At 62.0% G+C, this 25,058-nt stretch overlaps 2 protein-coding genes across 7 annotated transcripts; both read right to left on the bottom strand.

Annotated features, from left to right (window-relative positions):
* Nucleotides 1-655: 655 nt before the first annotated feature.
* Nucleotides 656-20,105, bottom strand: ARHGEF1 (Rho guanine nucleotide exchange factor 1). Of its 6 annotated transcripts, XM_025849791.2 has the most exons (31): nucleotides 19,388-20,105; nucleotides 18,747-18,810; nucleotides 14,120-14,162; nucleotides 13,948-14,031; nucleotides 13,377-13,490; nucleotides 11,136-11,234; nucleotides 10,905-10,947; nucleotides 10,488-10,734; nucleotides 10,027-10,056; nucleotides 9,668-9,767; nucleotides 9,421-9,517; nucleotides 9,311-9,346; nucleotides 9,028-9,165; nucleotides 8,158-8,263; nucleotides 7,634-7,645; nucleotides 6,776-6,943; nucleotides 6,330-6,475; nucleotides 4,760-4,906; nucleotides 4,344-4,426; nucleotides 4,033-4,158; nucleotides 3,813-3,927; nucleotides 3,593-3,693; nucleotides 3,319-3,396; nucleotides 2,999-3,074; nucleotides 2,749-2,916; nucleotides 2,149-2,236; nucleotides 1,929-2,015; nucleotides 1,579-1,649; nucleotides 1,386-1,472; nucleotides 885-1,048; nucleotides 656-798 (listed from the first exon to the last, which is right to left on the bottom strand). In XM_025849791.2, exons 1-31 carry the CDS (start codon nucleotides 20,061-20,063, stop codon nucleotides 715-717), a joined length of 3,678 nt encoding a protein of 1,225 aa, XP_025705576.2. In that variant the 5' UTR covers nucleotides 20,064-20,105; the 3' UTR covers nucleotides 656-714. The 6 variants fall into 6 exon arrangements, with proteins under 6 accessions (XP_025705576.2, XP_073746353.1, XP_025705572.2 ...); XM_073890252.1 differs by lacking the exon at nucleotides 7,634-7,645 and having other exon boundaries at nucleotides 19,388-20,104; XM_025849787.2 differs by lacking the exon at nucleotides 18,747-18,810 and having other exon boundaries at nucleotides 19,388-20,098.
* A 539-nt stretch (nucleotides 20,106-20,644) lies between these two features.
* On the bottom strand, nucleotides 20,645-23,904 carry CD79A (CD79a molecule). Its single transcript, XM_025849796.2, has 5 exons — nucleotides 23,746-23,904; nucleotides 22,088-22,414; nucleotides 21,791-21,909; nucleotides 21,234-21,302; nucleotides 20,645-21,100 (listed from the first exon to the last, which is right to left on the bottom strand). The coding sequence occupies exons 1-5, from the start codon at nucleotides 23,822-23,824 to the stop codon at nucleotides 20,981-20,983; spliced, it is 714 nt and encodes a 237-aa protein (XP_025705581.1). The 5' UTR covers nucleotides 23,825-23,904; the 3' UTR covers nucleotides 20,645-20,980.
* Between the last annotated feature and the right edge of the window lie 1,154 nt (nucleotides 23,905-25,058).

Below are 25,058 nucleotides of genomic sequence, written 5' to 3'. Positions count from 1 at the left end.
CCAGAAACCACTCCAGGGCCCCCCACCCCATCCTCACACACGTAGCTCTCCTTAGATAATATATATTAAAAAATAAACCTCCAATTCAGGGTATAAAAACATAGCAAAGGCACTTGGGGGTGGGGAATGGAGGAGTGCCCTCCCCAGGCAATACAGAGATGGCCTGGGTAATGGGGGGGGGGGCACTGTGATTTTCCCCCCCCCCCCGGAATGAAGCCCCGGGGCCCCCAAGCAGGGGGGGGGGGCGGCGGGGGGGGGGGGGGGGGGGGGGGGGGGGGCCCCCCGGGGGGCCCCCCCCCCCAGGCACAGCCCCCCCGCCCCCCAGCTCCCTCTCCTCAGGCCCTTGGGGTTGGAGATGCTGCGGCAGCTGTGCGGTGGCGGCGGGTGGCCCTCAGTCTTGCGAAAGGCCTGGGGGATGTGGGAGAAGGGAGATGGGGAGAGATGGAGAGAGGCAGGGAAAAGGGGGGGAGAGGGTGGAGAGGCAGGGCCGGGGAGATGGAGGAGGGGAGGAGGAAGACGGGCAGAGCAAACACAGAGGAGCCCAAAAAGGAGAACCACCAGAGCCAGGAGGTGGAGCGGGGAGAGGCAGGGAGACAGCCAGCAGGAGGGGGCGATGGAGAAGGGAGCCCCTGAGATGCCCACCGCGGTCCCTCCCCTCGGGGCAGAGCTGCAAGCCCTCTGGGTCTCCACTCACCTGCCTGGGGCGGGGGGGCCTCAGGTACAGCCAGGCGGGGGGGCGCTGTTCTCCCCCAGCTGAGACAGGAGGAGTCGCAGGCGACAAAATTCTTCCTCCACCTCCTGGATGGAGAGGCTTCAATGAGAGGGGTCCCTCCACCGAGTCAGCCCCATCCTCCCCCGCCCTGCCCCTCTCCCCAGGCCACCACCTCCAGCTGCTTCAGGGTCTCCTCCAGGCTGAGCAGCTTCTCCCGAATCTCCTGGGTCTGGGTCGGGCTCTGGGAGCCGCCCCCTGGGACCCCATCCCCATCACGGGGAGGTCCCGCCCCGCTGTCTTCCTCCGAGGGAAACAGGAGCTGCTTCAGGGACAGCACTGGCAGGGGCGAGGGGACAGAGTCAGAAGCGGGGCTGGGAAAGAGGCCAGGGGCCTGCAGGGGAGGGGGGTACCCGGAGGGGAAGGTGGGGGCCGGGCTGCAGGTGGGGCTGGGGGACGCGAAGGGGGTGCAGAGGAGAGGCAGGGAGGGCACACGGAGAATGGAGGGCATCCAGGGAGAGGCTGAACCGGAGGTCAAGGGAGGGACAGAGGCTACAGCAGAGGGGCTCGGGGCCACCGAGGGTGGTGGCGCAGGCCTGGAGCGCACTGGGCCTGCACCGGAGACAGGCTGGAAAGATGGGCTAGTGGCAGCCCCGCACGGACAGCGCCGGCCTACCTTTCTCAAGGGCCTTGGCCGCGAGCTGGCCCTCGGGGCCGGGCCTGCAGTAGGGCAGGAGGGTGCTGAGGATTCTCTCGGTCCGGCCTGGGGAGGGGAGGAAGAAGCGGGGGCGGGCGGTGCTCAGTTCCTGCCGGGCCTCCTCGGGACACCTTGCCCCCCACCCCGACTACGTGTCCCCACAAAGGCTCACTGTCCACTGGGGGCATCTCTCGGCCAGCACCGTTGCCGTTCTCCGAGCTGCTGAGCAGGGGTTCTCGGGTGCTGCGGGGAGAAGTACTGGGTGACCCCATGGCCCTGGCCCTCGGGGGCAGCAGGGAGACAGCAGGAGGCTGGGGGGGGGGGTTCAGACACAGAAATCGAGGCTGGGAGATGGGAGACAAAGGGGCCTGGACAGGGGCCAGACCGGCTGTGGTGATGGCACACACCTGTACACACACACCTGTACACACACACACACACACACACACAGCCGGAGCTCAAGTTCTGGAGACACACACAGTCATCTCCCCTGGCTCCTCAGCCCTCCAGTGTCCCCCTCACCTGCTTGGGCTGGGCCGGGATTTGGGGCGAGAGGCGGGAGCGGGGACCTTCAAGGATCCAGCAGTCTCGGTGATGAGGGAACACCAGCTGGGGAGACAGGTCAGCCCCCACCCCGGGGCAGGCAGTCAGAGCCCCCCAGATCCTGTGCCAGGGCCTCCACCCCCCCCCCCCAGCCTGGGCCACCTCTTCCACCCGAGCTTAGAACCCAGACCCCCCTCACTTCTTCCGTTCTGACACGGTCTGGGCCACCAGTTCGTATATCTGGGCCTCCTGGTCCCACGTGAAAAGGACATAGAAGGCTTTGTGATCTGCAGGAGGAAGAGGGGGTTCAGGGCCAGGGTCACCCCGATGTGCACCTCCCCCGAGCTTGGGCTAGAGGCGGGGGACTTAGGCTCCCCCAGCTCACGCCCATCCCTCTGGTGCCTCCTCCCAGGGCCTCCCTCTCACACCCCCTCATCCATCAGGCAAGTCCCCAGTCTGGCTCTCCCCACAAAACCCCTGGAGCCGCTGGTGCACACGTGCAAACCCCTCCTCGCTGGGCTCCAGCCTCCACCCCTGCCCCCCTACAGTCCCTGCAGCGGGCGTCTTCGAACGCTGATCAGAGCTGGCAGCTCCTGTGTGCAAACCCCTGGGGAGCTGCCCGGGTCCCTTCCTAAGGCCCACAGCGCCCCTGGCCCCCGGCCACGCCCAGCTCCGGGGGGGGGAGGGGGGCCCTCGCGGCTTCCCCTTCCTGGGCCTCTGCCGTGGCCTCCCTGGGGGGCCAGCACGCGCTCCCCAGCTCTTTCAGAGGCCCCCCCCATCCTGCGGGCAGGGGCCTCACCGGTGGCCACCTCGCGGGTGATGGCGGAGGTGAGCCGCAGCACGGGCCGCAGCATGGTCTTGCCGTCGGGCGTGGGCGTCAGCGTCCGGCTGTGGGACTTGAGCAGCAGCCGTTCGTCCTGGCGCTGGAGTAGCAGCAGCAGGTCGTCCAGCAGCAGCACGTGGACCTCTGTGGGGCGAGGCCCAGGCTTCAGCAGTGCCCCTCCGGAACCCCCCACCCCCCGGGCCCCGCTCACCGCCCCGGCGCTCACCTATAGCCTTGTCCCTCGTCACCCGCCACGTCAGCGGGCCCTCGTGCACCAGCTTCTTCTTGGTGATGTCCAGGTTCTGGAGGCAGGAAGGCGTCACGGTCGGCGCCAGGGCAGGGGAGGGCGGGGGGGACCACGGGGCTGGGGTGGTGGGCCAGGCTCGGGACGAGCAAGCCGCTGGGACTGAGGAGGGGTTCCGAGCAGGGGGTGGCTTTCACTCCTGGGGCGCATCAGCACAGAGTCCTGGGGGCAGGAGGGGCAGGGCTGGCCGAGGGCAGGGGAAGGCCAGGGAGAAGCGGGGAGGTCAGGGCAGGCAGGGCCACCTTGAACTCGCTCAGCATGGGGTCACTGCTCTGCCGCAGGTGGGACAAGTCCAGGCGCTTCTGATAATCCTTGAGCCGCTGGGGCAGGGAAGGGACAGTCACGGGGATGACCCAAGGGCTGCGGCTGACCCACAGTGACCCCGAAGGGACAAGCCGAGGGCCAGGCCCGACCTCCAGAGAAGGGGCCCCGAGGCAGACGAGAGAAAGGCCCGCCCAGGCCCCCCCCCCCACGGATGCCCCCTCCCTGCGGGCCCACGGCCACGGCCAGGCTCACCAGCAGGTCCTCCATGTCGCGCACAGCTTGGTTAACATGGTGCAGAATTTCCCGGCAGCACTCAGCTGCCCGTTCCACTCTCTCCCGTTCCGCCGGCTCTTCTGTGGCAAAGGAGAGACGAGCCCCGGTGAACCCCGAGCCTGAAGCTCCTGGCCCCCGCCCCGCCGCGGTGAGACAGGACAGCCGGGGCCCCGTGGCGTGGGGCCTGGCCCTCTGGCACCTGTGTTCTGCCCAATGCTCTGCAGGAGCAGGGGATACTTGGTCAGACGCTGCATCTCCGTGGGGATCATATCCTTCAGCTGCAGGCGACGGCACCTCGGGCGGCTCTCGGCCTCCTAGGGGCAGAGTGGCGCTGAGGTGGCCCGTACCGGGGGGGGGGGGGCGCCTCGGGGACTGCGACACCAGCCCCCTCCCCCCTGGGACGCTGGCTTCCCCCTCACCTGCACAAAGGCACAGAACCGAGGCTCCTTGCGCTGCTTGGCTTTGAGCTGCTCTAAGGCAAACGACTGGCGGCTGCAGAAGCGGGAGGAGATTTTCTGGAACCAGTTGCCTTCGGGACCATCAAACTACAGTGAGATTCAGGCCAGGGAGGGTGTCTCAGGTGGGATTGGGAAGAGCAGGGCCTCACGAGGGAACAGCAGCCTCGACAGGAGGACAGGGTGAGGGGCCCCGACCCCTGGGTCTTGATGGGATTCCAGGTCCCTGGCTGGGAGGAGGGGACCCCAGAGGGGCAGGGGCTGGGCGCCCTCACCCGGGCCAGCAGCACATCTCCGATCTCCTCAATGAGGTAGCCACTATCCTGCCTCCGCTTCATCAGCCGATCAAGGAACAGGGCTGTTGAGAGCGGTGAGGGAAGGGGGCGCTCTGTCAGGGCCCGAGAGGTGGTATGTAGAGCCGATGGGGGGGGCGGTTGTGGAGGTCGGGCTGCAAGTGTCTGATCCTTGGGGCCAATGGGCTGTCCCCCCCAACCCCCGCCCATGCCGTGCGCTTGTGGATGTGCCCCCTGGAATGTGAGCTCTGGGGGTGTGGGGTTGCCCCCAGGGCTAGAAAAGAAGCTGCCCGTGGTAGGCACTCAAGGAGAATGTGCTAGACTCCGGGTCTAGCCGCAAAGGCCTCGAGGAGGGAGCCGGTGGTGGGGCGCACAGTGGGCCATGGCCCTGCACTCACAATGCACCTCGATGAGCTCGTCCAGGCTGGGAAAGATGTTCTGTAGCTCCTCCTGAGAGAAGAAGCCCCCTTCCGCCATGGGCTGGTAGAAGAGGTCATGCAGCACCCGGAGCATGCGCACGTGGGCGGCCTCTGTCACCAGCAGCTCTGTGGGGCCACCGAGCAGGAAGCATGGTTGGGGAGGGTGCAAAGGATGGGGTGCAGTCTCAGAGGCAGGCTCGGGGTGGGGGACAGGGGTGACTCTCTCTCGATGGAATCGTTTGCCCCTGAAAGAGCCACCAAAGATTCCTGATCCCGGAAAAGCCCGTTTTCCTTGGCTGCGGCAGCAGCCAGCCGGGGTGACCAATGGTCCCCTGTGCCTGGCACTGACGCCTTTCCCAGAACATGGGATTTTCAGTGCTACACCTGGGAAAGTTCCAGGCGAACTGGGATGAGTTGGTCACACCACCACCAGCAAGCGCCCCCACCCCCGCCGGAGCTGTGTTTGGCGTCCAGGAAGTCTCTCGGCCTTGGTTTCTGGAACAATGATAACCCTTTACACACACGTTGATAGCCTTGGATCCAGGGACCCCCCCCCCCCAGAGGGAGCATGCCTGGGTTTCAGGGGTCCCAGGAGTCCCTGGACACTAAACGCACAATCCTGTGTTAGGAATATTCTTCTGACGAAAGAAATGGCTGTGCTGTCTGCTACGGTAGCCACTAGCCACGTACAGGCCTTCAGATTTTAACTGAAATACAAAATTCCATTGCCAGTTGTACCTGTCACATTTCAAGTGCTCAACGGCCATTACATGGCTGGTGGTAACCATGTTGGACAGCGCAGATGCTGCGTGTTTTCATTATTCCAGAAAATTCTATCAGCTAGCACTGCTTTATGTTTTGCTCATATCCTTAGAAGGATCTGTGACACAAAAAGTATTCCCCTACTGCCCTAAAAATTCCAAATGAGTACCCTTACTATTAAGCAACTTGTAAATAAACTTCCAAACCAGAGCTTCCAAAGAAGTGTTCTATTTTGCCAAACACCCTCCCCACACCCAGTTCGCAATCAGAGAAAAGAATCAGGACAGAAACGATACTTCCATCACCTCCCTGCCCAGAAGCAAGCACTGATAATATATTATCTTCCAAAACGTGTCCCCCTGGGACCCTTTCTGCCCCTGAATGGTTAAGACCATGGTAAGACCAGTCACACTGGGAAGTTCATACCCGGCCCCACAGCGAGCTAAACGCTTCACATGAATCACCTAAGCTCCGTGACAGTCTTTTGAGGTGTGAACTATTACTACCCAAATAAGAAAACAAAGATTTCCTGGAGAAATACAACTTTATGTACCCGTTCCTGCTCTTGCCAGCACTGCCCTGCACTGGGGGGGGGGGGGGGGGCGGAACTCGCTGGAAATGTCACTTTGACAGCTGACAGCCACATTCTTGTCCATGAGTGGCTGTTCTACAATTTACATAACAAATGGCCCTCGGTGGAAACAGGCCGCCTTCAAGCTCGGGGGGGGATGGCCAGCTCCATCTCTTGGCCAGAACCGGGTGGTGGGGTGGTGACCCCGGTACTCACCGCTGATGACCTCCTGCCGCTTCACCTGGCTCTTGGGCAGGCTGTGCAGGGTGCCAAGGGGGACGAGCTCCCGCCAGCCAGGGGGCTCTTCTGGTTCCAGCTCTAGTCCTGACCGTCCTGGGTCCCCTTCATCTCCGGGCTCAGGGCTGTGAGACAGAGGCCTTGTCAGGGCCCCAGCTTGGGGAATCCCAGGGAGACTTCCATTGCTAGTGTCTAACACCCCACCCCCCACCCCACCCCGTGGCCTTGGCATTCGACGCCTCCAAAGTAGCCCATGCTGCAGAGCAGCCCCCAAATCTCTAGAAAGAAGAGTCCCACCCCTCTCCTGTGACCTCAGTGACCTGAGCGTCCAATACCCAATTCTCTGTAACTCTGGCAACGACCCCTCCCCCACCATCCTCCTGACTCTCCAGGCTGCCTCAGTAGATGTGGGAGGAATGACCTACGTGGCTCGTCGGGCAGGGCCAAGCACGGCCGTGGCAGAGCTGGGGTCCATGTCCACGTCACTCCGGGAGCGGCCCCCACCCCGGCCCTTAGCCCCGAGGCTGCCCCGGGAAGGCCGGCGGCGGTCACTCACCCGCAGGCTCTCCGAGCGCCCCAGACGCCCCGATAGCCTGGACCCCGAGGCCAAGGACAGAGTCAGGCAGAGGCCAGGACAGAGACAGGGAGAGACCATGACAGGGACAGAGACAGGGAGAGACCAAGACAGGGACAGAGACAGGGAGAGACCAAGACAGGGACAGAGACAGGGAGAGACCAKGASAGGGASAGAGACAGGGAGAGACCAAGRSAGGGACAGAGACRGGGAGAGACCAGGAGAGGGAGAGAGAGAGGGAGAGACCAAGGCAGGGACAGACGGGGAGAGACCAGGAGAGGGAGAGAGACAGGGAGAGACCAAGACAGGGACAGACGGGGACCCGGGTAGGGGAGACCAGGACAGATACCAAACATGCAACAGAAGAGAGGAGAGCGTCAGAAGGAGCAGTGGGACTTGGGACTTTGGGGTGCCGGGGCGGTGGGGGTGGCCAGGAGGGACAGGGAAACTTGGTGGAGGTGGGGAGGGTAACCCAAGACAGAGCACAGGACCGACCCCTCCCTTCCCTGAGGCGAGGCGATGATGGGGGCAGAGCAGGGAGTGAGGGAGGGAAGGAGATTTCAATACTTAGCTCTTCTGCTGGGAGGGTGATGTCCCCACCCACCCCTTGCAGGGTGAAGGGGAGGGGGCGGCCCATGGGGAGAGGGGAGGGGCTGGGAGAAACGGGGGAGGGGCTAGCCCTCCCCCCACCCAGGGCCCGGGCACCCACCTCTTCCACCTTCTGGGGAGAGAGGGGCACAGGGTCAGAGGGGGGCCCAAATGGAACCCAACTCACCTCCCCCACCCACCAAAGGGTCCCCAAAGCAGCGCACAAGGACAGGCAGGGGGCAGAGCCTGCCCCCCAACTGTGAGGAGGACAGGGCCCCCAGGCTTGGAGCACAGAGGGCGGGGGACGGAGGGGAGGGCACTGGGGGGCAGGAGCAAGGCGCAGGGCGGTGGCTCAGAAGAGGAGGGGAGGGGATGAAAATCTGAAGGGGTGAGGGAGGGGCCGGGGGAGCCCAGAGGCAGAGAGTGCGAGAGGGAGGAGGAAGAGCGAAGGGGAGACGAGAGAAGAAAAAGTGGAGCACGGGCAGGAGAGGCCGAAGACGGGCAGAGGCGGGAGCCGGGGAGAGTGGAGACGGCTCGGGGACAGCAGGAGCAACCGGCAGCGCGAGCCCGCACGCGCCTCCCCAGCCTGAGAAGCCCCTTCCTGCACCCAGCGCCCCAGCCCCGCCCACCCCTGGCCCCGGGCACCTCTCTGTGTCAGCGCCCTCCTCAGTGCTCTCCGGCGGCGCCAGGGGCTCCAGGCCGGCCGGGCCCTGCGGGGGCGCATCCCCCAGCTCTGGTGGGGCATCAACACCTGTGGGCGGCAGGGGAGAGCAAGGCAGGCTGCCGGGCCCTTGCGGCAAGACCCACACTCCGGGGGACTCTACTTCCTCCCGCGGAATGGGCGGTGGGGGCTCAAGCCACCCAGGGGCCGGCCGACACCAGCGGCTGCCCTGCACCTCGGTGGGGGACATGGCCACAGCAGCTGGGGCCGGTCGGGGGAGAAGCCCCTGAACCAGGGCACACTGGGGCTCTGCGTGACGCCTCCACATCCATTCCTTCTCCCGACCCTAAGCCGGGACTTGCAGGAAGAGGTAGACCCCTTTTAGGAAGACTTGAGGCTCAGACAGGGCCTCCAGGATATAACCCGACTAAGCTGCCGAGCTGGGACTTGAACCCACGCCCGGCCAAGCAGTTGCCTCAGATTCAAGAGGCCGGAGCCTGAGGGGAAAGCCGTGGAACGGGTGAACTGAGGGGAGGGGGGGTGGTTTCTTTTCTTCTTTTTCTTTTTTAAGATTTTATTTACTTATTTCACAGAGAGAGAGTACAAGCAAGGGAGAGCGACAGGGAGAGGGAGAAGCAGGCTCCTGGTGAGCAGGGAGCCCGATGCGGGGCTCGATCCCAGGACCCTGGGACCATGACCTGAGCCGAAGGCAGCCGCTTAACCAACTGAGTCACCCAGGCGCCCCCCCCCCCCGGGGGGGGTTCTTAATAATACTGGTGACCAGGATCAGGGAGGGGCAAGCAGAGAACTGAGTGGTGCTCTCTCGGCCTGGGGTGGGGAGCCAAGAAACTCACCTGGTTCCTTGTCGGGGCTGTCTCCGGACAGAGGGTGCAGAGAAACTCCAGGGACATCCTGCCCAGGAGCCCCAACATTCCGGTCCCGGGAGGGCACCCCCAGGCCTCCCCTCCTTTCCGTAAGGCCTGGCTTCTCAGCTGGGGAGACATCCGGGGAGCAGGGGGAAATGAGAGCCCAGCTCCTCTAATCCACAGCAGTCTGTACTCCAGCCCCATCCTCCCCACAGCCCAGGAGCACCCCCCGCCCCTCCCCCAAGCCCCCAGCCAGCTTTAGGACCATTACCATCAGCCTCGACTTTGAGGTGTCGGAAATCGGCGGCTGAAACGAGAGATGGGACCATGAGGCGGGGGCGGTGTGGGGAAGCCAGGGCGGGCAGCGGCCGGGCACCTCACCCTGAGGCTCTCCCCGGTTCCAGCGGGCGGCGTCCAGGAAGATGCTCAGGCCTTTCTTGGTCTTGGTTGGCTCATCTGACCGCCGATTCCCCATCATCTGAGGGAGGTAAGGAGAGTGGAGAAGGGGCTATGCATCTCTGAGACCCCAAGAAAGCAGAATCAGACCCCATGAGCCCCGAATCACGGGGCTCCCCAGGGGCCTCTGGGGGAGGGAGGGGCCAGGTTTGGGCACTCAAGGGAAAAGCACCTTTTTTCGGAAGAAATTCCTCCCCGACTTCTTGTCTCCACTCTTGGTCCGCACCCCAAGGTGGCGCATGTACAGGCTGATGGCGCTGACCACAGCGGCACTGTGGGGAGGGGACGGTGAGGGCCCCAACGTGTGCCCAGATGCACACACACGCCCATGGCCACGGGGACACTGCTGTCCCCAAGCCGTCCCCTCCGCATTCGCTTCCGACCCCAACCCCACAACTGCTTCCGGCTGAGTGTCTGAGGAAGGGGGAGGGGGTCCAGAGGACAGAGCCAGGCCCCTGATCCCCGGTCCTCCTCCCTGGGGCCCAGGGGACTAAATGCCTCTCCCGCCACCCCCTCTGCTTCCGTCATCACCTCTTTTCCTCATCGGTAGAGATGGTGGGTCTGCAAAAAGAAGAAAGGAGTTTTCGACAGACTTGCTAAGCCTGGCTCCCTGTCTACCCAGCACAGAGGTCCGGAGTGCTGTCCCCTTAGAAGCGGGCACAGGACAGAGAGGGGAGGCGGAGAGGGAGAGAGGGCCAAGGCTACAGGGATGGAAGGCGGCAGCGGGGGGAATGTCACTGGTGAGCTCAGAGCCGCAAGGACAGGACCCAATTCGCCAGGCCCGAACACAAGACCACGGAAAGCCCTGGAAACTGGGCGGGTGCCCCAAAGTTGGGAAGGAGACAACACAAAACCAGATGAATCACAAACGGCAGGGCTGGGGAACCCAGAAGTCAGGGGAAGAGCCCAAAGGGTAAGAAATGAACCCTGAAGCAGGGGACCCCCCCCTCCACCACTGCCCCCAGGCTGGGGAAGGGGAGGCCCCAACTCACTGCATCTCCTCCAGATGGGTCAGCAGCCGCTCGGCCAGGTGCCGCTCCCGGGCCTCGAAGCTGGCACGGTCCCGCCCAACCCAGGCCTCCAGCTGGGTCAGGTCGTGCTCCCAGGGCGTCATGCCCATGAGCCGCTTGGAGCGGAAGTCCTCCAGCAGCCGGCTGACGGCTGCCTGCTGGCTCTGCACTACCTCCTGCACAAACTGCCGCTGGACGTCCTCAGGGAGGAGGTCGGGCCGCGTGCGGTCTGCGGGGACACGGGCAGGGGGCTGGGGGCCGCTTCCACCCCCCCTCGGGCTCCCGATGGCCACGCTGGGGGAAGGACGGGAGCAGGGGAGTGTGGCCTCCCAGCCTGGGGCTCCCCAGCCCCGGCCAGACACCTCTCCCTCACCCACAGTCCCCTTCCCCTCTCCTTACCAAGTTCAAAGGCGACAGTGGGAGGGACCGGCACCCGCAAGACCTGCTCGGGACAGAGAATGGAGTGAGGGGGAGGACCGGGCAGTGATGGGGTCACCAGACGGCAGCCCAGGTGCCCACCAGGAATGATGGGCTGAGGGGAGGGAGCCGTGGAGGGAGGGCCCAGCTGGCACCGAGTCCCCCCAGGACCAAGGAGTGGGGCAACCGGGACCCCTCGAAGGTGTCTCTCACCGCGGTCTTGTCCAGGAAGCTATGGTAGAAGTCAAGGAAGGCCTTCTTGGCCTCCTTGGGGCCCAGAGAAGCCAGCATGTCCGCGTGCAGGCAGCAGAGCTGGGGACACAGAGCGTCGCCTGTCCTCTCCCCCGCCAACCAAACCCCACTCTCCCTTGAAAAACCTGCGGCTCAAATCCTCTGCTAAGTGCTCCCTAGTCTCCACTACCTCCACACCCGGGCCCTGGCCTCTCTTGGGCTCCCTGGGGCCCCCGTGAGCATTTGCTAGTTTTCTATCCTGTGAAATGGCTGTGGTTTGGTTTCCTGCTATCTCCTGCTACACTGAGAAAGCTGGGCCTGGACCCGGTGCCGTTCTAAACCCTTGACTCACGTTAACCTGGTCAATCATGGGCACTGTCATTATCCCATTTTACAGATGAGAAAACTGAGCTCAAGAAGCTTGCCCCAGGGCGCCTGGGTGGCTCAGATGGTTAAGTGTCTGCCTTCGGCTCAGGTCATGATCCCAGGGTCCTGGGATCAAGTCCCTCATCGGGCTCCCCGCTCTGCCTCTCTCTATCTCTTACGAATAAATAAATAAAATCTTAAAAAGAAAGAAAAAGAAAAAAGAAGCTTGCCCCAGGTCACACAGCTAGTTAGTGGCAAAGTTGGGATTTAGAATCCAGGCAGCCTGTTCCCCTACAACCCATAGCCTAGAACTACCGCAAGCAACCTGAGGGTGTGTGTGAGAGAGACCGAGGTTCTGACTCGTCTGTGCCCCAGAGAGGCCCCGTGCACAGTGGGGGTTGGGTAAATAACCAGGTGGCCCAGCGGGGCTCACTCGTTCATTCACCACTCATTCCCTGAGCTCGCCTGTGCATCAGCCCCGTGCGGGGTGATGCTGGCAATGCGCTGCCAACTGCAGCCTGTCTTGGCTCCTGGGGTCTCTCGTCAGGCAAGGGACCTGGTCTGTATGCTAAGGACTCACCCCTCGGTAGGGGCAGGACTCTATTTCTCAACCAATCTCTGCATACCCCCAAACTCCACGACAAAACTCCATGAGAGGCCAACAGGACGCGGCCCAGGGGACCACAACTATCTCATGGCTGCTTCCCTAGCTGATGAGGTGAGGGGGTTAGCAGGAGGCCAGATTCCAAACTCCAGGGGCCATCCGGGTCACCTCAGCCAAGCCCCTGGCCCTGGCTAGGCCTGTTTCCACATCTGTAAAAGGACATGGCAGTCAGCACCCTCCCTGGGCCGAGTTCCAAGAGCTTGACCTCTAGACACCTCAGGCTCAATCAAGTAAGGGGACCTCCTTGCCCAGACGGCCACAGCCTCCATTCACAGGGGAGGGGCAGCTACTTTTCTGGAGAGAAGGCACTTTCCCGATTTCCTGCCAATTTCTGAAGCTTCAGGGTCAGTCGATGCGCCCTTGCTTCTTGCAGCCCCCAGGCATCCCGCCCTGGCATTTCTATCGGTGCCTGGTTTCCGGAGGGCCCCCGCTACGCATTTCCAGTCCAGTCCAGTGCTCTGGGCTACACCCTAACTGCAGCCTGTGCTGGGCCACACTGGGTCTTCTTGGGATGACAGCCTTGTCCACAGAGCGCCCCCCTCTAGCCCGTGCAGTGGCTTCTTTCTTCTTAAGTCACGCACTGGGCTCTCTACTACCCGGCACGCACTTCCGGGCAGCACAGGTCGGCAACTGCGGGGGCCCGGGTATTTTTTTGCCTGGTATCTGTGGATCATGAATTATGCTCGCTCTGCCTTATTGGGCTGCTTGTGGGTGTTTCTTATTTCTGGGGCAGCTAGACCTAGGAAGGCTAGTGGCTTCCTCCCACGCCCTAGCCCTGAATGACGGACCGGTGGCACCTGCTGAGGCCACAGAGCAGGATTCCACTTCCAGGGTCAGCGGGAAAGGGCGTGGTCATGGATGGAGTGACACAGCCACAGGCAGGGAAGGAGGCTGGGAGGCATGGTCTCTGCTGGCTTCTGGGTTCTCTTGTTGTTCTCTGCGTGACCCTGCTGTGAGTACTCACCCCCCCCGCCTTGCACTGGCTCCTCACGGAGATGTCCACGCAGCACCTGCGATCTTGCCTGGGTCACACGGCCAGCTAGTGCTCTGGCTCTCTCTTTCTAGATCTTGTGCTGTGGGTTCTGGATCTGTTTTCCAGACCCTCCCAGCTTGTCTTCACTGGTCTATCTCACTGAGCACTGTGGCCTGTCCCGGCCCCACCCCTCCCTCTGCCCACACAGCCCTGCCCTCACCAGGGGTCCAGGTTCAAACTGCAGGGCGACGTGCTGCAAGAGCGCCATGAGGTGGGCAGGCCGCCGCTTCACCTGCTCCAGGCTCTGGAACTGGCTGTTTTGCTCCTCTGTGTTCTGCGAGTGGGGACGGGGTGGGGGGGCGGTGAGACAGTGGGGAGCAGAGGAAGGGCTTTGGGCTTGACCCTTCCCCTCCCTGGCAGCAAAGTCTACGCCATAACGGCGGTGGCCGGGGTCAGGGACGGTGGCTGAGATTTAACGTTAGAATGGCGGGTGATGAGGACAGGCACGAGAGGGAGTAGGGATCTGTGCTGTAATTAAGGGGGGCGGTGGTAAACCCCAGGGTTAGAGTGAAAAGGGTGGGAGTCTGTGCTATAATGAGGCGTCAAGAATGGGGAAGGAGGGGATGAGGGGGGTGGTACCCAGAACACAGAAAGAGGAATGGGCAGTGAGAGGAGGCAGGGGGCAGCACCCCACGATGGACCTAAGGTGGGAGGGGGACACTGAGGATGGAACTTGAGGGCTGGGGCCCAGGGAGCCTGGGACAGACGCTCCTCCCCGCATCTCCCCTCACCGCCTCCAGCTCGTTCTCAAAATCCTCGTCCTCAGCCCCGATGATGCTGACTGGCACCAGGCCAGGCCGCGGTGGTCCTGGGGCCTGTGGAGGAGGAGGGATGGCTTCAGCTCGGGGTGCAATCCCAGCTCGCAGCCCTCCAGCCCCGTCCCCCCAGGCGCTCTCCACTCACCAGCCCGCGGGGGATGTCCTCTGCCTCCATGGGCTCCACGGGGCTGGGTGGGAGGAGGGGCCACGGTTAGTGGGGGCAGGAGGCGGTGGCGCAGGGCGGTTACTCAGAGTCCTGGCCCAGGTGCGAAGGTGCCTAAACAGCCTCCCCCCCCCCAATCCCAGCCTCCTCCGCAGCTCAATGGGGCCTCTGTGTGGCGACAAAGAGCCCTTCAGAGGCCAGCCAGGGCGGGGAGCCTTGGAGGGGTGGGAGAAGCGGTGGAGGCCCAGGAGCCTGGGTCCATAAGAGAGCTGTGGCCATGAGAGCCTGTAATTTGGGGTCTCTAATGGAGGATGGGCTGGGGACTCCTGGGTCTGAGGGAGCAGGGGGCTGGGGGCCTGGGCTCCTGGGTCTGAGGGAGGAGGGAGTGGGAGTCTGGACTCTTGGGTCTGAGGGAGGAGGGGCTGGGGGTCTGGACTCCTGGGTCTGAGGCAGGAGGGCTGGGGGCCTGGACTCCTGGGTCTGAGGGAGGAGGGGGCTGCAGGCTGGATCTTGGGTCTGAGGAAGAAGAGGCCGGGGGCCTAGACTCCTGGGTCTGAGGGAGGAGGGAGTGGGAGTCTGGACTCCTGGGTCTGAGGCAGGAGGGCTGGGGGCCTGGACTCCTGGGTCTGAGGGAGGAGGGGGCTGCAGGCTGGATCTTGGGTCTGAGGGAGGAGGGGCCGGGGGTCTGGACCCTTGGGTCTGAGGCAGGAGGGCTGGGGGCCTGGACCCCTGGTCTGAGGGCGAGGCTGGGGGCCTGGACTCCTGGGTCTGAGGGAGGAGGGGCTGGGGGCCTGGACTCTGGGTCTGAGGGAGGAGGGGCTGGGGGTCTGGACCCCTGGGTCTGAGGGAGGAGGGTTGGGGGTCCTGGACCCCTGGGTCTGAGGGAGGAGGGTTGGGGGGCCTGGACCCCTGGGTCTGAGGGAGGAGGGTTGGGGGGCCTGGACCCCTGGGTCTGAGGGAGGAGGGGCTGGGGGTCTGGACCCCTGGGTCTGAGGGAGGAGGGTTGGGGGGCCTGGACTCCTGAGTCTGAGGGAGGAGGGACTGGGAGTCTGGACCCTTGGGTCTGAGGCAGGAAGGCTGGGGGCCTGGACCCCGGGTCTGAGGGAGGAGGGGCTGGGGGCCTGGACTCTGGGTCTGAGGGAGGATGGACTGGGAGTCTGGACCCTTGGGTCTGAGGCAGGAGGGCTGCGTGTCTGGACATCTTGTCTGAGGGAGGAGGGGCTGGGGGTCTGGCTCCTGGGTCTAAGAGAGGAGTGGGCTGGAGATTGGGTCTGAGGAAGGAGAGGTGGGGGGCCTGGACTCCTGGGTCTGAGGGACGAGGGCGCTGCAGGCTGGGTCCTAGGGAGGCAGGGCCTGGAGGCTAGCCGAGTTGGGAAGGTTAAAGGAAAGGTAGAAAGGAGGTAACTGGGGTGAGGGGGCTCTCCTAGACTGACAGGCTTGGGGCCGGATGTTTCCTCTGAACCCACCAGCCCCACTTCCTGTGACAGGAAATCTAAAGGCAAATCCCCCAACCCCCCAACTCTCTCCACATAAGAAAACAAAACTCTGAACCTCCTTCCCTAAACCCAGAAGTTGCTTTCCCTCGGGGACCTGGTATCTTCCCCCTCTTCCAATCCCAGAAAACAAGGCTAGGTCCTCAGCCAGCTCATCCCCAAGATGTGTCTGTCTTCCTTGCCCTGCATCCGGCCGTCCCGCTGGCTCTCCCTCCCCAGCCAGCTCTCTCTGGCTGGCTGTCCCTTGAATGTGCCTTAGGTCTTTGCCTCTCTTCTCCCTGTCTTCTTCCCTCTCTCCCTCCCTTCAGACCTGTCTCACTTTCCCACCAGCTCTGCCTCCCCTCCCCCTCAGCCACCTCGCCCTAACCCTGCTTCTGTCGCTGTCCTTCCCCTCTGTCAGTGTCTCTGTCTTCCCACATCTGGTTCTGCGGCCACCTCTCTGAGTCCTCTCGAGTCACTGTGTCATGTGCTGTCCCTCATCTCTCTCTCTCTCTCTCTCTCCCATCTCTTGCTGGCTCTCCCATCTTGTCTCCCTTAGAGTCTCCGCTTCCCCCTGCGTCTTCCCACCACCATCTTCTGTGTGTTTAATTAGTCTGGCTAATGCCATGAGAGCTCGTGTCAGGCGGGAAGGAGCTGTGGAGATGGGGTGGGGGGCCCCTCCCACAACCCAAAGCTATTTATAACCCTGGTCGCCTGAGACTCACCCTTTTGCCTCCTCCACAGGCCTCCTCCCTAGCACTCAGTAAACGGTGGCTATGATTTTGATTATGATCATGAAACAATGATGCTTTCTGGAGTGTCCCTGTGCCATCCCATGGGTTCCCCAGAGCACACGACATTTTTATTCTCTTCCATAGAGCGTCTCTGTCCAACTTCAAGCTTAGGTAATTTAAGATTTGAGTACTGTTAAATCTTCACGTAAATAAACTTGCAAACCGACGCCAAAAAAAAAAAGTGATTATTTATTACAAAAGCTAAACTTACCTAGCACTTACAGTGTGCTAGGCATTGCTCCAAGGGCTTCACATCTGAACTCACTTAACGCTCACAACCACAAGCACCTCATGCGATTAGTATTCCCGTTCGAGATGGAAAACCTTCACCAGGCCACCAGCTGCAACTTCTGGGTTGGAAAACATGACTGCGCACATGGAAGGTCCATGCTCACTCCACTTGGGGGGGGCGGTTCAACAGAGGCAGGGAGAGTCCAAAAAGTGCAAAGGAGAGGACACACGGTATGTGAGCAAATGCTCAGTGCCAGGCAGGCCCCGAATCATGCACCTGATACATGTTATCTCCTTCACTCCTCATCACGGAAATTGAAACAATAGCTAACATTTAATACATGCTATTAAGTATATAGCATGCATAACATTACTGCTTTATAGGTATTAACTCATTTAATCCTCTAAATGACTCCTGGAGGTCAGTTTTATAACTACCTTCATTTTTCGGAAGAGGAACCTGAAGCACAGCTCGTAAGAGACAGAGCCAGGATTCAGACCCAAGCAGTCTGGCTCCAGAGTTTATGCATTTAACTATCAGAATGTGCTACTTCAGAGCATGGCGAACCCCACCCCAACCTTAGGAAACTACAATCTGAACCAAAGTTGGTGTCTGGGAAAGGCAGGGGTATGTGCGCACTGTGACTTGGGCAGGAGTGCGGGTTGCTGCTCAGGCTGCTCCACAGAGGCTTAGGGCTCAAGAGAGCATTCTGGAAGGGAAGGTGGGGGGTTGGCTGCTTAGGAGATAGACGGTGAGGGGGTACCACAAAGGGTAATCACACGCTGAAACTGTCAGATGGATCTGTAGGCAACTGAAAAGGCCTACGGCCCAGCAGAGGGGATACTGTGTGCATGGGACTGGGGGTGGCGGTGGTCAGGGAAGGTTTAGGTTCTTAGAGAGGCGAGGGTCCTAGAGCAAAGCAGGCACCAGTCGGGGACTACATGGGCGCCTGGATTCTATGCAAGGTTCGGGGTCTATAAGACACTGAGTGGATGTCCCTGGTGCCCAAGAACCTCCGGGAGCCTTAAAGAACTTAAAATACAGAGTAGTCAAGGTAAGTCCACGAGGGGCCCTTGGAATGTATAAGGCTCCAGATTCTACTCTATTGGTAAGTTCAAACAGGTGGATCTACTCGGAGCTCAGAAGCACACCGGGTCATGATTCCATATGTAAAGCAGCCAGTCTGCGGGACCTGTGGAGACTTAAAAGGGGAGCAGAATTCTACAAGAGCATGTGGTGGTCCCAAGACCCAGGATCTACAGGGCCCAGGATTCTAGGGGGTGCTACTGACCGATGGGGACCCCACATCTATAAGAAGCCGAGTTTCCGTGGCGGGGGGTGCTAGCAGGAAGCTGGTGGGTCTATAGGCCCTTGTAATTTATACGAAACGTGGCGCATCTACACCAGCCCCAAATCCTAGGTGGGACGTGGCGGGTCTACACGGGCCCCAAATCCTACTACACGGGACGTGGCGGTGCGCACGGCCAGGAATGACGGGGCGGACCTGCGGAGTCAGGGTCTGACGCCCGCCGGGGGCAGCATCCCTCACCTGCTCCTGGTCGTAGGAGAATCCACCGCAGCCGCCAGAACCGAAGCCTCTGCGCGCCGGCTCCCGGGGTCCCCCACCCCCGCCTCCGAGTCGCTCTAGCTGCCCCAGCGTCTACCTTTGCTTCCAGCTCCACTCCTCCCGCCAGCCGCTCTAGCTTAGCGGCTGCCTGGTTCTTGACCGAGCGACTCTACTTCTCCCGCCGGCCACTCTAGCTCTCCACTGCGCCACGCTGGCCAGAAAGGGCCGCTCTGGCCTGCCTTGGAGGTCTGGCGTTTCCGTATCTCGACTGCCCTTGTCACTCTACTGTGCCCCGCCCCCCGCCCCCGCCCCCCAGCCTCACTAGAGAGAGGTTCCAGCCCCCCAGCCCAGGGCTCAATCCGACATCTCCGACTCGCCCCTGGCCCTTAGTCTCCGGCCTGGGTTCCCCACCCTATCTTGGCTTTCCTAACTCCGGAAACAGCTGAATTTCCAAGGCGTTCACTAATTTTCCCGGCACCCCCACCGCCCCGGCCGCACACTTTGTGCTGGGACTGTAAAGCAAAACTCCTGGGTTCCAGCGTACCTTTCCCGCTGACAAGCCGTGTAACCTGGAAAAAGTATTTCTTTCCGAGCCTCGGTCTTCCCACCTGTACAATGGGGGAAGATCTCCAGTTCTGTCCCCTACAACCCATCTCTCAGGATATAATTAATGGCCCAGAAAAAGAGCTTTCCGAAAAATGCTTTCAAGCGCGCTCTGCAACTTCCAGCTTCACGGCGGCCTACGGCGTGGTTATTGACGTTTTTCTTTTTCGGTGGCCCTAAAGCATGTGGGGTTGAAGGACGGTGCTTGAAAGCACCTGCAAGTTCAAATCCCAACTCCACTCGGTCTCACGGTGTGTGTCCCCTGGGACGAGTCGGTTCCGCTCCCCGAGCCTCAGTTTCCCCACCCGTACAATGGGAGTGATCATCCGTCCTCCGCTGGACAGTTGGGAGGCCTTGACCCCGGCCTCGCACCCCTCATCCCCACTTACTGGGCACTCGGCAGGTATTAGTTCTCCTCTCTTTGCCCCCTTTGACAGATGGGAAAACTGAGGCCCGGGGAGGGGCATCCACTGGCTCTGAAGCCCCTGCAGCGCCGGCAGCGCCCCCGCCCTCTCCCTCCTCCTCCTCACTTCCCCTGGCAGCCGAGGGGCGGGAGGCCGGGCGGGGCCAGGGACAGTGTACCTGGAGTCCGCGCGGGGAGGTGACCGGCGGGGCGCCCGAGGTCGGGCTCGGCGATCCCGGGCCCTGCGTCCCGGCTCCCGCTTCCTGGCTCTGGCGGGGCAGGAAGTTGGGGCGTTTTTCCGGAGGCCCCCGCCCCGCCGCCCCTCCCCGCTTCCTGCCCGCGCCCCGCGCCCGCCCGGCACCTCCGCTTCCTTCCCCTTCTCGCCGCCCGCCCGGCCCCTCCTTTCTCTGCTTGGCGGGGGACCCGCGGCCCCGGCCCCGCCCCGGCCCCGCCCGGCTCCTCCCGGCTTTGTCCGTCTGTCAGCCGACCGCGGGCTCCACGTTTCTCGCCTCTGCCGGGTGTCCGCCATCGCCTCCCCGGCGGGGTGGGGGCCGGCTCGCCACAGCCTCCCCTGCTTTCCGTCTGGGTCTCTTGGTCTTCCTCTCTTTCTTTGCCTCGCTGTGCGTGTTTCTGTCCGCGTCCCTCTCTGTCCGCCCCTCTGTCGTCGCTCCTTTCTCCGTGGGGGGTCTTTTCCTCCCGCTCCCGGGCCCCTGCTTCTCGGCGCTGTCCCTCCCCTCTGTCGCATCTCTTGTCTTCCCCTCTGCGGGTCTCTGTATCTTTCTGCATGGCCACCTCGATCATTTCCCCAACCATTGCTTTCTCTAGAGTCCCAGGGGTCAGCCTCTCCGTGTCCATTTTTCTATGGACCCTTCTTTCCTTTCTCTCTCTCCTGCTTTCTCTCTGCCCCCGTATCTCTGTCATTGTCTTTCTCTTCACTTGCTCTGCGTCTCCATTACTATCTCTCTGTGTCTCAGTCTCTCTCTCCTCTCCCAGAAACCCTGCGTCCCTGTGTCCCCCAGGGCTCCCCCCGCATCCCCAGATGAGAGCCACAGACTCTCCAGATGCCCCTGCTGCAATTCCATTCCCAGAGAATAATAGGTGTGGCCTGGCTGTAGTCAGAATTGGGTACCAGCCCCACCAGACAGGCGCCTGTGTTTGTGGGACTAAAATATGCATAAATAAATATGGTCACCTGGCTCCTTTCTGTGTCCCCTCTCTGCTCAGGGACATAGCCTAGGGTGAGGTGCTTCCCCAAACGCTTCCTATTTCTCTCTGGCTACCTGGCCCCAGGTGTAGGGAGTGGGCAGGGGTTGGTGGGGGGTGGGGGGGGGAGCAGTATCCTGGGTCTGGAAGAGAAGGAGGCTGGGGGCCTGGACTCCTGAGTCCCACCAGAGAAGGGGAGCATCCCCATGAGATCCATGACTCCTGCCAAGGTCTGCACTTGGGAAGGATTTATTATCACTAAGTGGCCATGACAGAGCAGGGAGGGGGAGGTGACATGAAGGAGGCTCTACAATCAGCTCCCCTAGAGGCAGCGATTAAGGGCTCATTACCCGCTGGGTGTGGGGGGAGGCTGGGAAAAGCAGCAGGAGGAGGGGTGAATTGGGGTGTGTGCAGGGGATGAGGACAGTCTGGAGGGAAGAAGAGCGGACACACTCAAGCGGGAAGTTGAGTCAGGATACTCGGGGAGGGGGAGACTATGAAAAGAGAACAGGAAGGGGTGGGGGGACACCACAGCTGGCAGCACGTCTGCCCGGGGGCAGCCCACAGGGTCACGGCTTCTCCAGCTGGACGTCCCCGTCTCCGATGTGGAGGCTGCCCACGTCCTGGTAGGTGCCCTGGAGGCCTCGGGAGATGTCCTCGTACATGGAGCAGTCATCCAGGTTCAGGCCCTGAGGTGAACATGTGGTGGGGGGGGGCCTCAGTGCCCTCACGCCCAGACCCCTGCCCCCAGACGACCCCAGGGAGGACCCCCACGAGAACCCCAGTGCACCTGCCCCTCACCTGTCCCCACCCACCACTCACCTCATAAAGGTTTTCATCTTCATAGTCATCCTGGGTGTCCACCCCAAACTTCATGTTCTGCCATCGTTTCTGCGAGGAGGGGGGATCGGGAGCCTCAGAGGGGGTAAGGGATGCACCCAAAGCCACACCACGGGTGAGTGGCAGGTGACTCTGGGTCCCTGGCTTTATTGCTCTTGCACGAATAAACAGTTCTCACAGAAATGGCAGTGGCAGTCCCAGGGCCTAAGGCGGGGCTGGTGCAGGTCAGAAGCTCTGGGAGGACAGCCAGCCCCCATCTGCCCTGGCTACATCTGGAGGGCCGCTGCACTCCCGGTTGGGGGGGTTAGAGTGAGCCACCATGGCTGGGGCGGGGGGAGAGTGAGGGATAGCTGGGGAGTGGGAGGAGGGAGGACAGTCCTGAGGGGAGACTGAGCAAGGATGCCCTTCTGAGCCGCGCACCTTTTAAAATCCTGTCATGGTATGAATTCATGTGCCCCTCAGCCCTGTGAGGGTGCTGTCACTCTCCCATCTTAGGAGGGGACCTCAGCCTCGGAGGGCCCAGGTCCCCAGGGGCTCACCCTGAACAGCAGCAGGGTCCCAGGCACCACGGCGCAGAAGAGCAGGATGATGCCCTCGGCTGTGATGATGTTGTTCTTGGTGGCCTCTCCCATGTCCAGGAAGGGTCTGGGGAGCCGCTCTGTGAGGAGGGGGTGCCGCTCAGAGCACAGGTGCCTCCCGCCCTCCTGGCTACCCAGCCCTGCCCCCGGCAAGGCCCAGACCCCTTGAAGCTGCCCCCCCCCGCCCCCACAGTGTGCATGAGCCCGGAGCGAGGATGCCCACGATGGGTGCCCTGGGTGCCCGGGGCCGGCACTCACCGCGCACGCGGAGATAGGTGCCGCAGGACTGCTGGAAGCTGAGGACTTTCTGGGTGAAGAGGTCTTTCTCCTCCACCTGGCACCTGAACATGCCTGTGTGGTTCTTGTTCACTGTGTGGATGGTCAGCTCACCGTGGGGCTCTTGGCTATTGCTCCAGAATATGTCGGGCCAGGTGGTGTTGCCTTGGAGGACGCGCCACCAGGTGACGTTGAAGGTGGTGTTGGGCCTGCTGCGGTTGTGCAGGCACTGCAGGCGGACCGTTTCGCCCAGGCTCACGGTCACCGAGGGCGGGTCCCCGTCCGCCCACAAGGCCTGGCACCCGGGGCCTGCGGAGAGGCGGAGGAGTTGGGGACTGCGCGTGGGGACACAGGCCCCAGCCCTGCCCCCCCCCCAGCGGCAGCACCCTGGGGTGCGTGGGGTGGGGGAGGGGGTTGAGGACACTCCTGGGGGAAGAGGGTAAGACACCCTGGCATGGGGACACACCCCTGCGAGTCCCCCACGCACCTCTCCAGCGCCACCTCTCGCCACCCGCCCCACCTGCGCCCTGTGCTTTGGCCCCACTGAACTCACAGGTGTTTGGATATTTGGCTTCCTAAGGATAGGAGGGTTCTGTCCAGGGAGCGCCGTCCAGAATCAGTTTGGATGGACATCACCTCCTCCTGAAGGCCTTCCAGGCTCACCTTCCCACCCTGAGCCCTGCCTGGCACCTGGTACCTTAGCTGGTGTAATCTTCACAAAAGCCTAAGAGGTAGGTTCCCTCATTGTCCCATTTTATAGGTGGGACAGCTGAGGCCCAGGGAGGGCAGATTGGTGGCCTGGCACACCAGGGCAGCAAGAGTGGCTGGCGTTTCAGCCAGCCTTGGGGCCTGCCTTGGCCTGTGACCTCAGGCCCACCCCTCATTCTCTGCTTGTGTCAACCCGGGGGTCAGGAGTGAGTTCAGTTGGCGGCTGCACTGCGGGTTAGGGGAGGGCCTCGGCAAAGTGGGTTGGCTGCTGGGGACACCCCAGCTTCCAGCCTCTCAGGCCAGCCCACAGGCCTGGCTTGGCCTCTTCTGGAGGGAGGAGGTGGGAGGTGAGGAAGAGGGTGGGGAAAGAGGCAGCAACCTCAGGGTCACAGCCCCACCAGCTGGTATTGCTTGGGGTGTGGGTGGCGCAGCCTAGAGGGCAGTGTTGATGAGGTGCCCCCCTTCCCCAGCACTGAAAAGGGGCCCCCAACGCAGTGGGGTGACTGAGATTCAAGGCAGAGGAGAAAGCTGTTTCTTCTCTCTGAAGCTGAGCGCCACCCCCCAAGTCCCCTTCCTGCCCCCAGCTCTGGAGCTCAGTCAAGGGCAACCTGAGTTCCTTATTTTGACCTGTGGGGTTGAGGGGGGTGGGGAAGTCGTCTGTTGCCCCTGTCTCCTTCCATGTGGCTGTAGACGCCCCTTCCACTTTGCTGGGCCCCCTCTGGCCTCCCCTCAGACCTGCGGCCTGCTTGTGATGGTCAAGCAGGTGGACGCAGTTTCTTCAAGGGCTCTCCCAGCACTGCCCCCCCCCCCCCACACCTGCTGGCTCCTCACCCCCTGGGCAGTGCCTCTCCGCCTCTGCCCTCTCTCCAGCCTCCTCAGTCCTCCCTGCCCCACTCCCCCCAACCCCCAGCACCAGCCTGTTAGCCACGTACCCAGGCCAACAGCAGAGATTAGGAAGAGGAGAAAGATGGTGGCATGCAGCGCTTGGAGGACTCCGGGACCCCCAGGCATCTCTCCCAGTGGGTTGGTTAGTCTGGGTCGCAGCAGTCCTGGGGTACCAGATTCCACCTCGGCTAACCCCGCCCTACTTCCTGCCCAGCCCTGCCGGAGATGGGCTCCAACGGCCCCACTGCCGGGCCCTCCTTCAGCTGTGGGCCCCGGGGGCAGCCCCTGCCAGTATGCTTCAGGCCCGGAGTGGAGAGAAACTGCTCCTTGCACCTGTGGCCACAATTCCCCTGGGGGGAGGCTGCTGGGTGGGGGAAAGAGACCAGTTCAAGGCCTGGCTCGTCACTGGCTGGCCCTGGGAAGGAAGCCCGAGGGAGCCAGAGTTCGAGGTGCCTGCGCCCGCAGGCGGTCTGTCAGGGTGGTGCTTCTGAGCCTCCTAGCCACTCCTCACTGGCCTTAGGCAAAGCTCATCTCCTCTCTGAGCCTCCATGTCCTCACTTCTTGGCGTTGGAATCCAAGATTTAAAGGGGTTGTGCATGCAAAGTTCTGAACACAGGGCCCAGCCCATAGTAGGTGCTCAGTAAAACGTGACTCCTATTAATGCTCAGGACAAATAAATGGGGCAGGTCGACCAGCTCTATGACTAGGTGGTGGCTTCCTGTTCTGAGCCTTGGCATTAAAAAAAAATTTTTTTTTTTATTGTAATCTCTGCTTTCAATGTGGGGCTCAAACTCACAACGCAGAGGTCAAGAGTCACATGCTCTACTGACTTGGCCAGCCGGCACCCCCAGCCTTGGCATTTTTCATGAGAGATGAGCATAAGAATATCTCCCCAGTGTTGTGACATGAGATGCTGTTCCCAGCACCCGAGGAGTTAGAGCAACAACGGGCTCTTGACGTGAGTCAGCCTCCCCACAAGTGGGCAAGGTAGGCCACCCCCCATTTTAGAGAGAAAACAGGCCCAGAGAGATGCCATCACTTGCCAGGTGTAACACAGCTTGGGAGTGGTGGAGCAGAGATTGAGTCACTTGTGTGCGCCCACCTGCTGTTGGGCAGCATTTTAGGTCACGTGGAAGGAAACGGAGTCTGAGGAGTGGGGGTGGGGAATCACAGGAGACTGTTGAGATGTTTGTGAGCAGTTAGGGGACCATCACATGTGCACACAAGGAGACACACAGGGAAAAAATTTACCGCAGGGAGATTTTTGGTAGGAAAGCGGAAACAAAAAGTCCATGTACGGGAGAACAGGATGCACACGGGGTGACGTAGGCCGCCAGTAAAGTACTCAGCAGGCGAAAAG

This window comes from Callorhinus ursinus, unplaced genomic scaffold (assembly GCF_003265705.2).
Source record: "Callorhinus ursinus isolate GAN/ISIS: 27379988/994484 unplaced genomic scaffold, GSC_fseal_2.0 scaffold134, whole genome shotgun sequence".
Taxonomy (NCBI): domain Eukaryota; kingdom Metazoa; phylum Chordata; class Mammalia; order Carnivora; family Otariidae; genus Callorhinus; species Callorhinus ursinus.
This window is presented reverse-complemented; position numbering and strand designations above follow the sequence as displayed.

Coding starts and splice junctions, on each gene's coding strand:
- ARHGEF1 (XM_025849791.2), bottom strand. CDS start 20,063: ATGGACACGGAGAGGCTGACCCCTGGGACTCTAGAGAAAGCAATGGTT. Junction 9,518..9,667: donor GGAATTTCTTCCGAAAAAAG/GTGCTTTTCCCT, acceptor TACCTCCCTCAG/ATGATGGGGAATCGGCGGTC. Junction 1,049..1,385: donor GGCCAAGGCCCTTGAGAAAG/GTAGGCCGGCGC, acceptor CGCCCCTGCCAG/TGCTGTCCCTGAAGCAGCTC.
- CD79A (XM_025849796.2), bottom strand. CDS start 23,824: ATGCCTGGGGGTCCCGGAGTCCTCCAAGCGCTGCATGCCACCATCTTT. Junction 21,910..22,087: donor CACCTATCTCCGCGTGCGCG/GTGAGTGCCGGC, acceptor CCCTCCTCACAG/AGCGGCTCCCCAGACCCTTC. Junction 21,303..21,790: donor GGACCCTGCTGCTGTTCAGG/GTGAGCCCCTGG, acceptor CCCTCCTCGCAG/AAACGATGGCAGAACATGAA.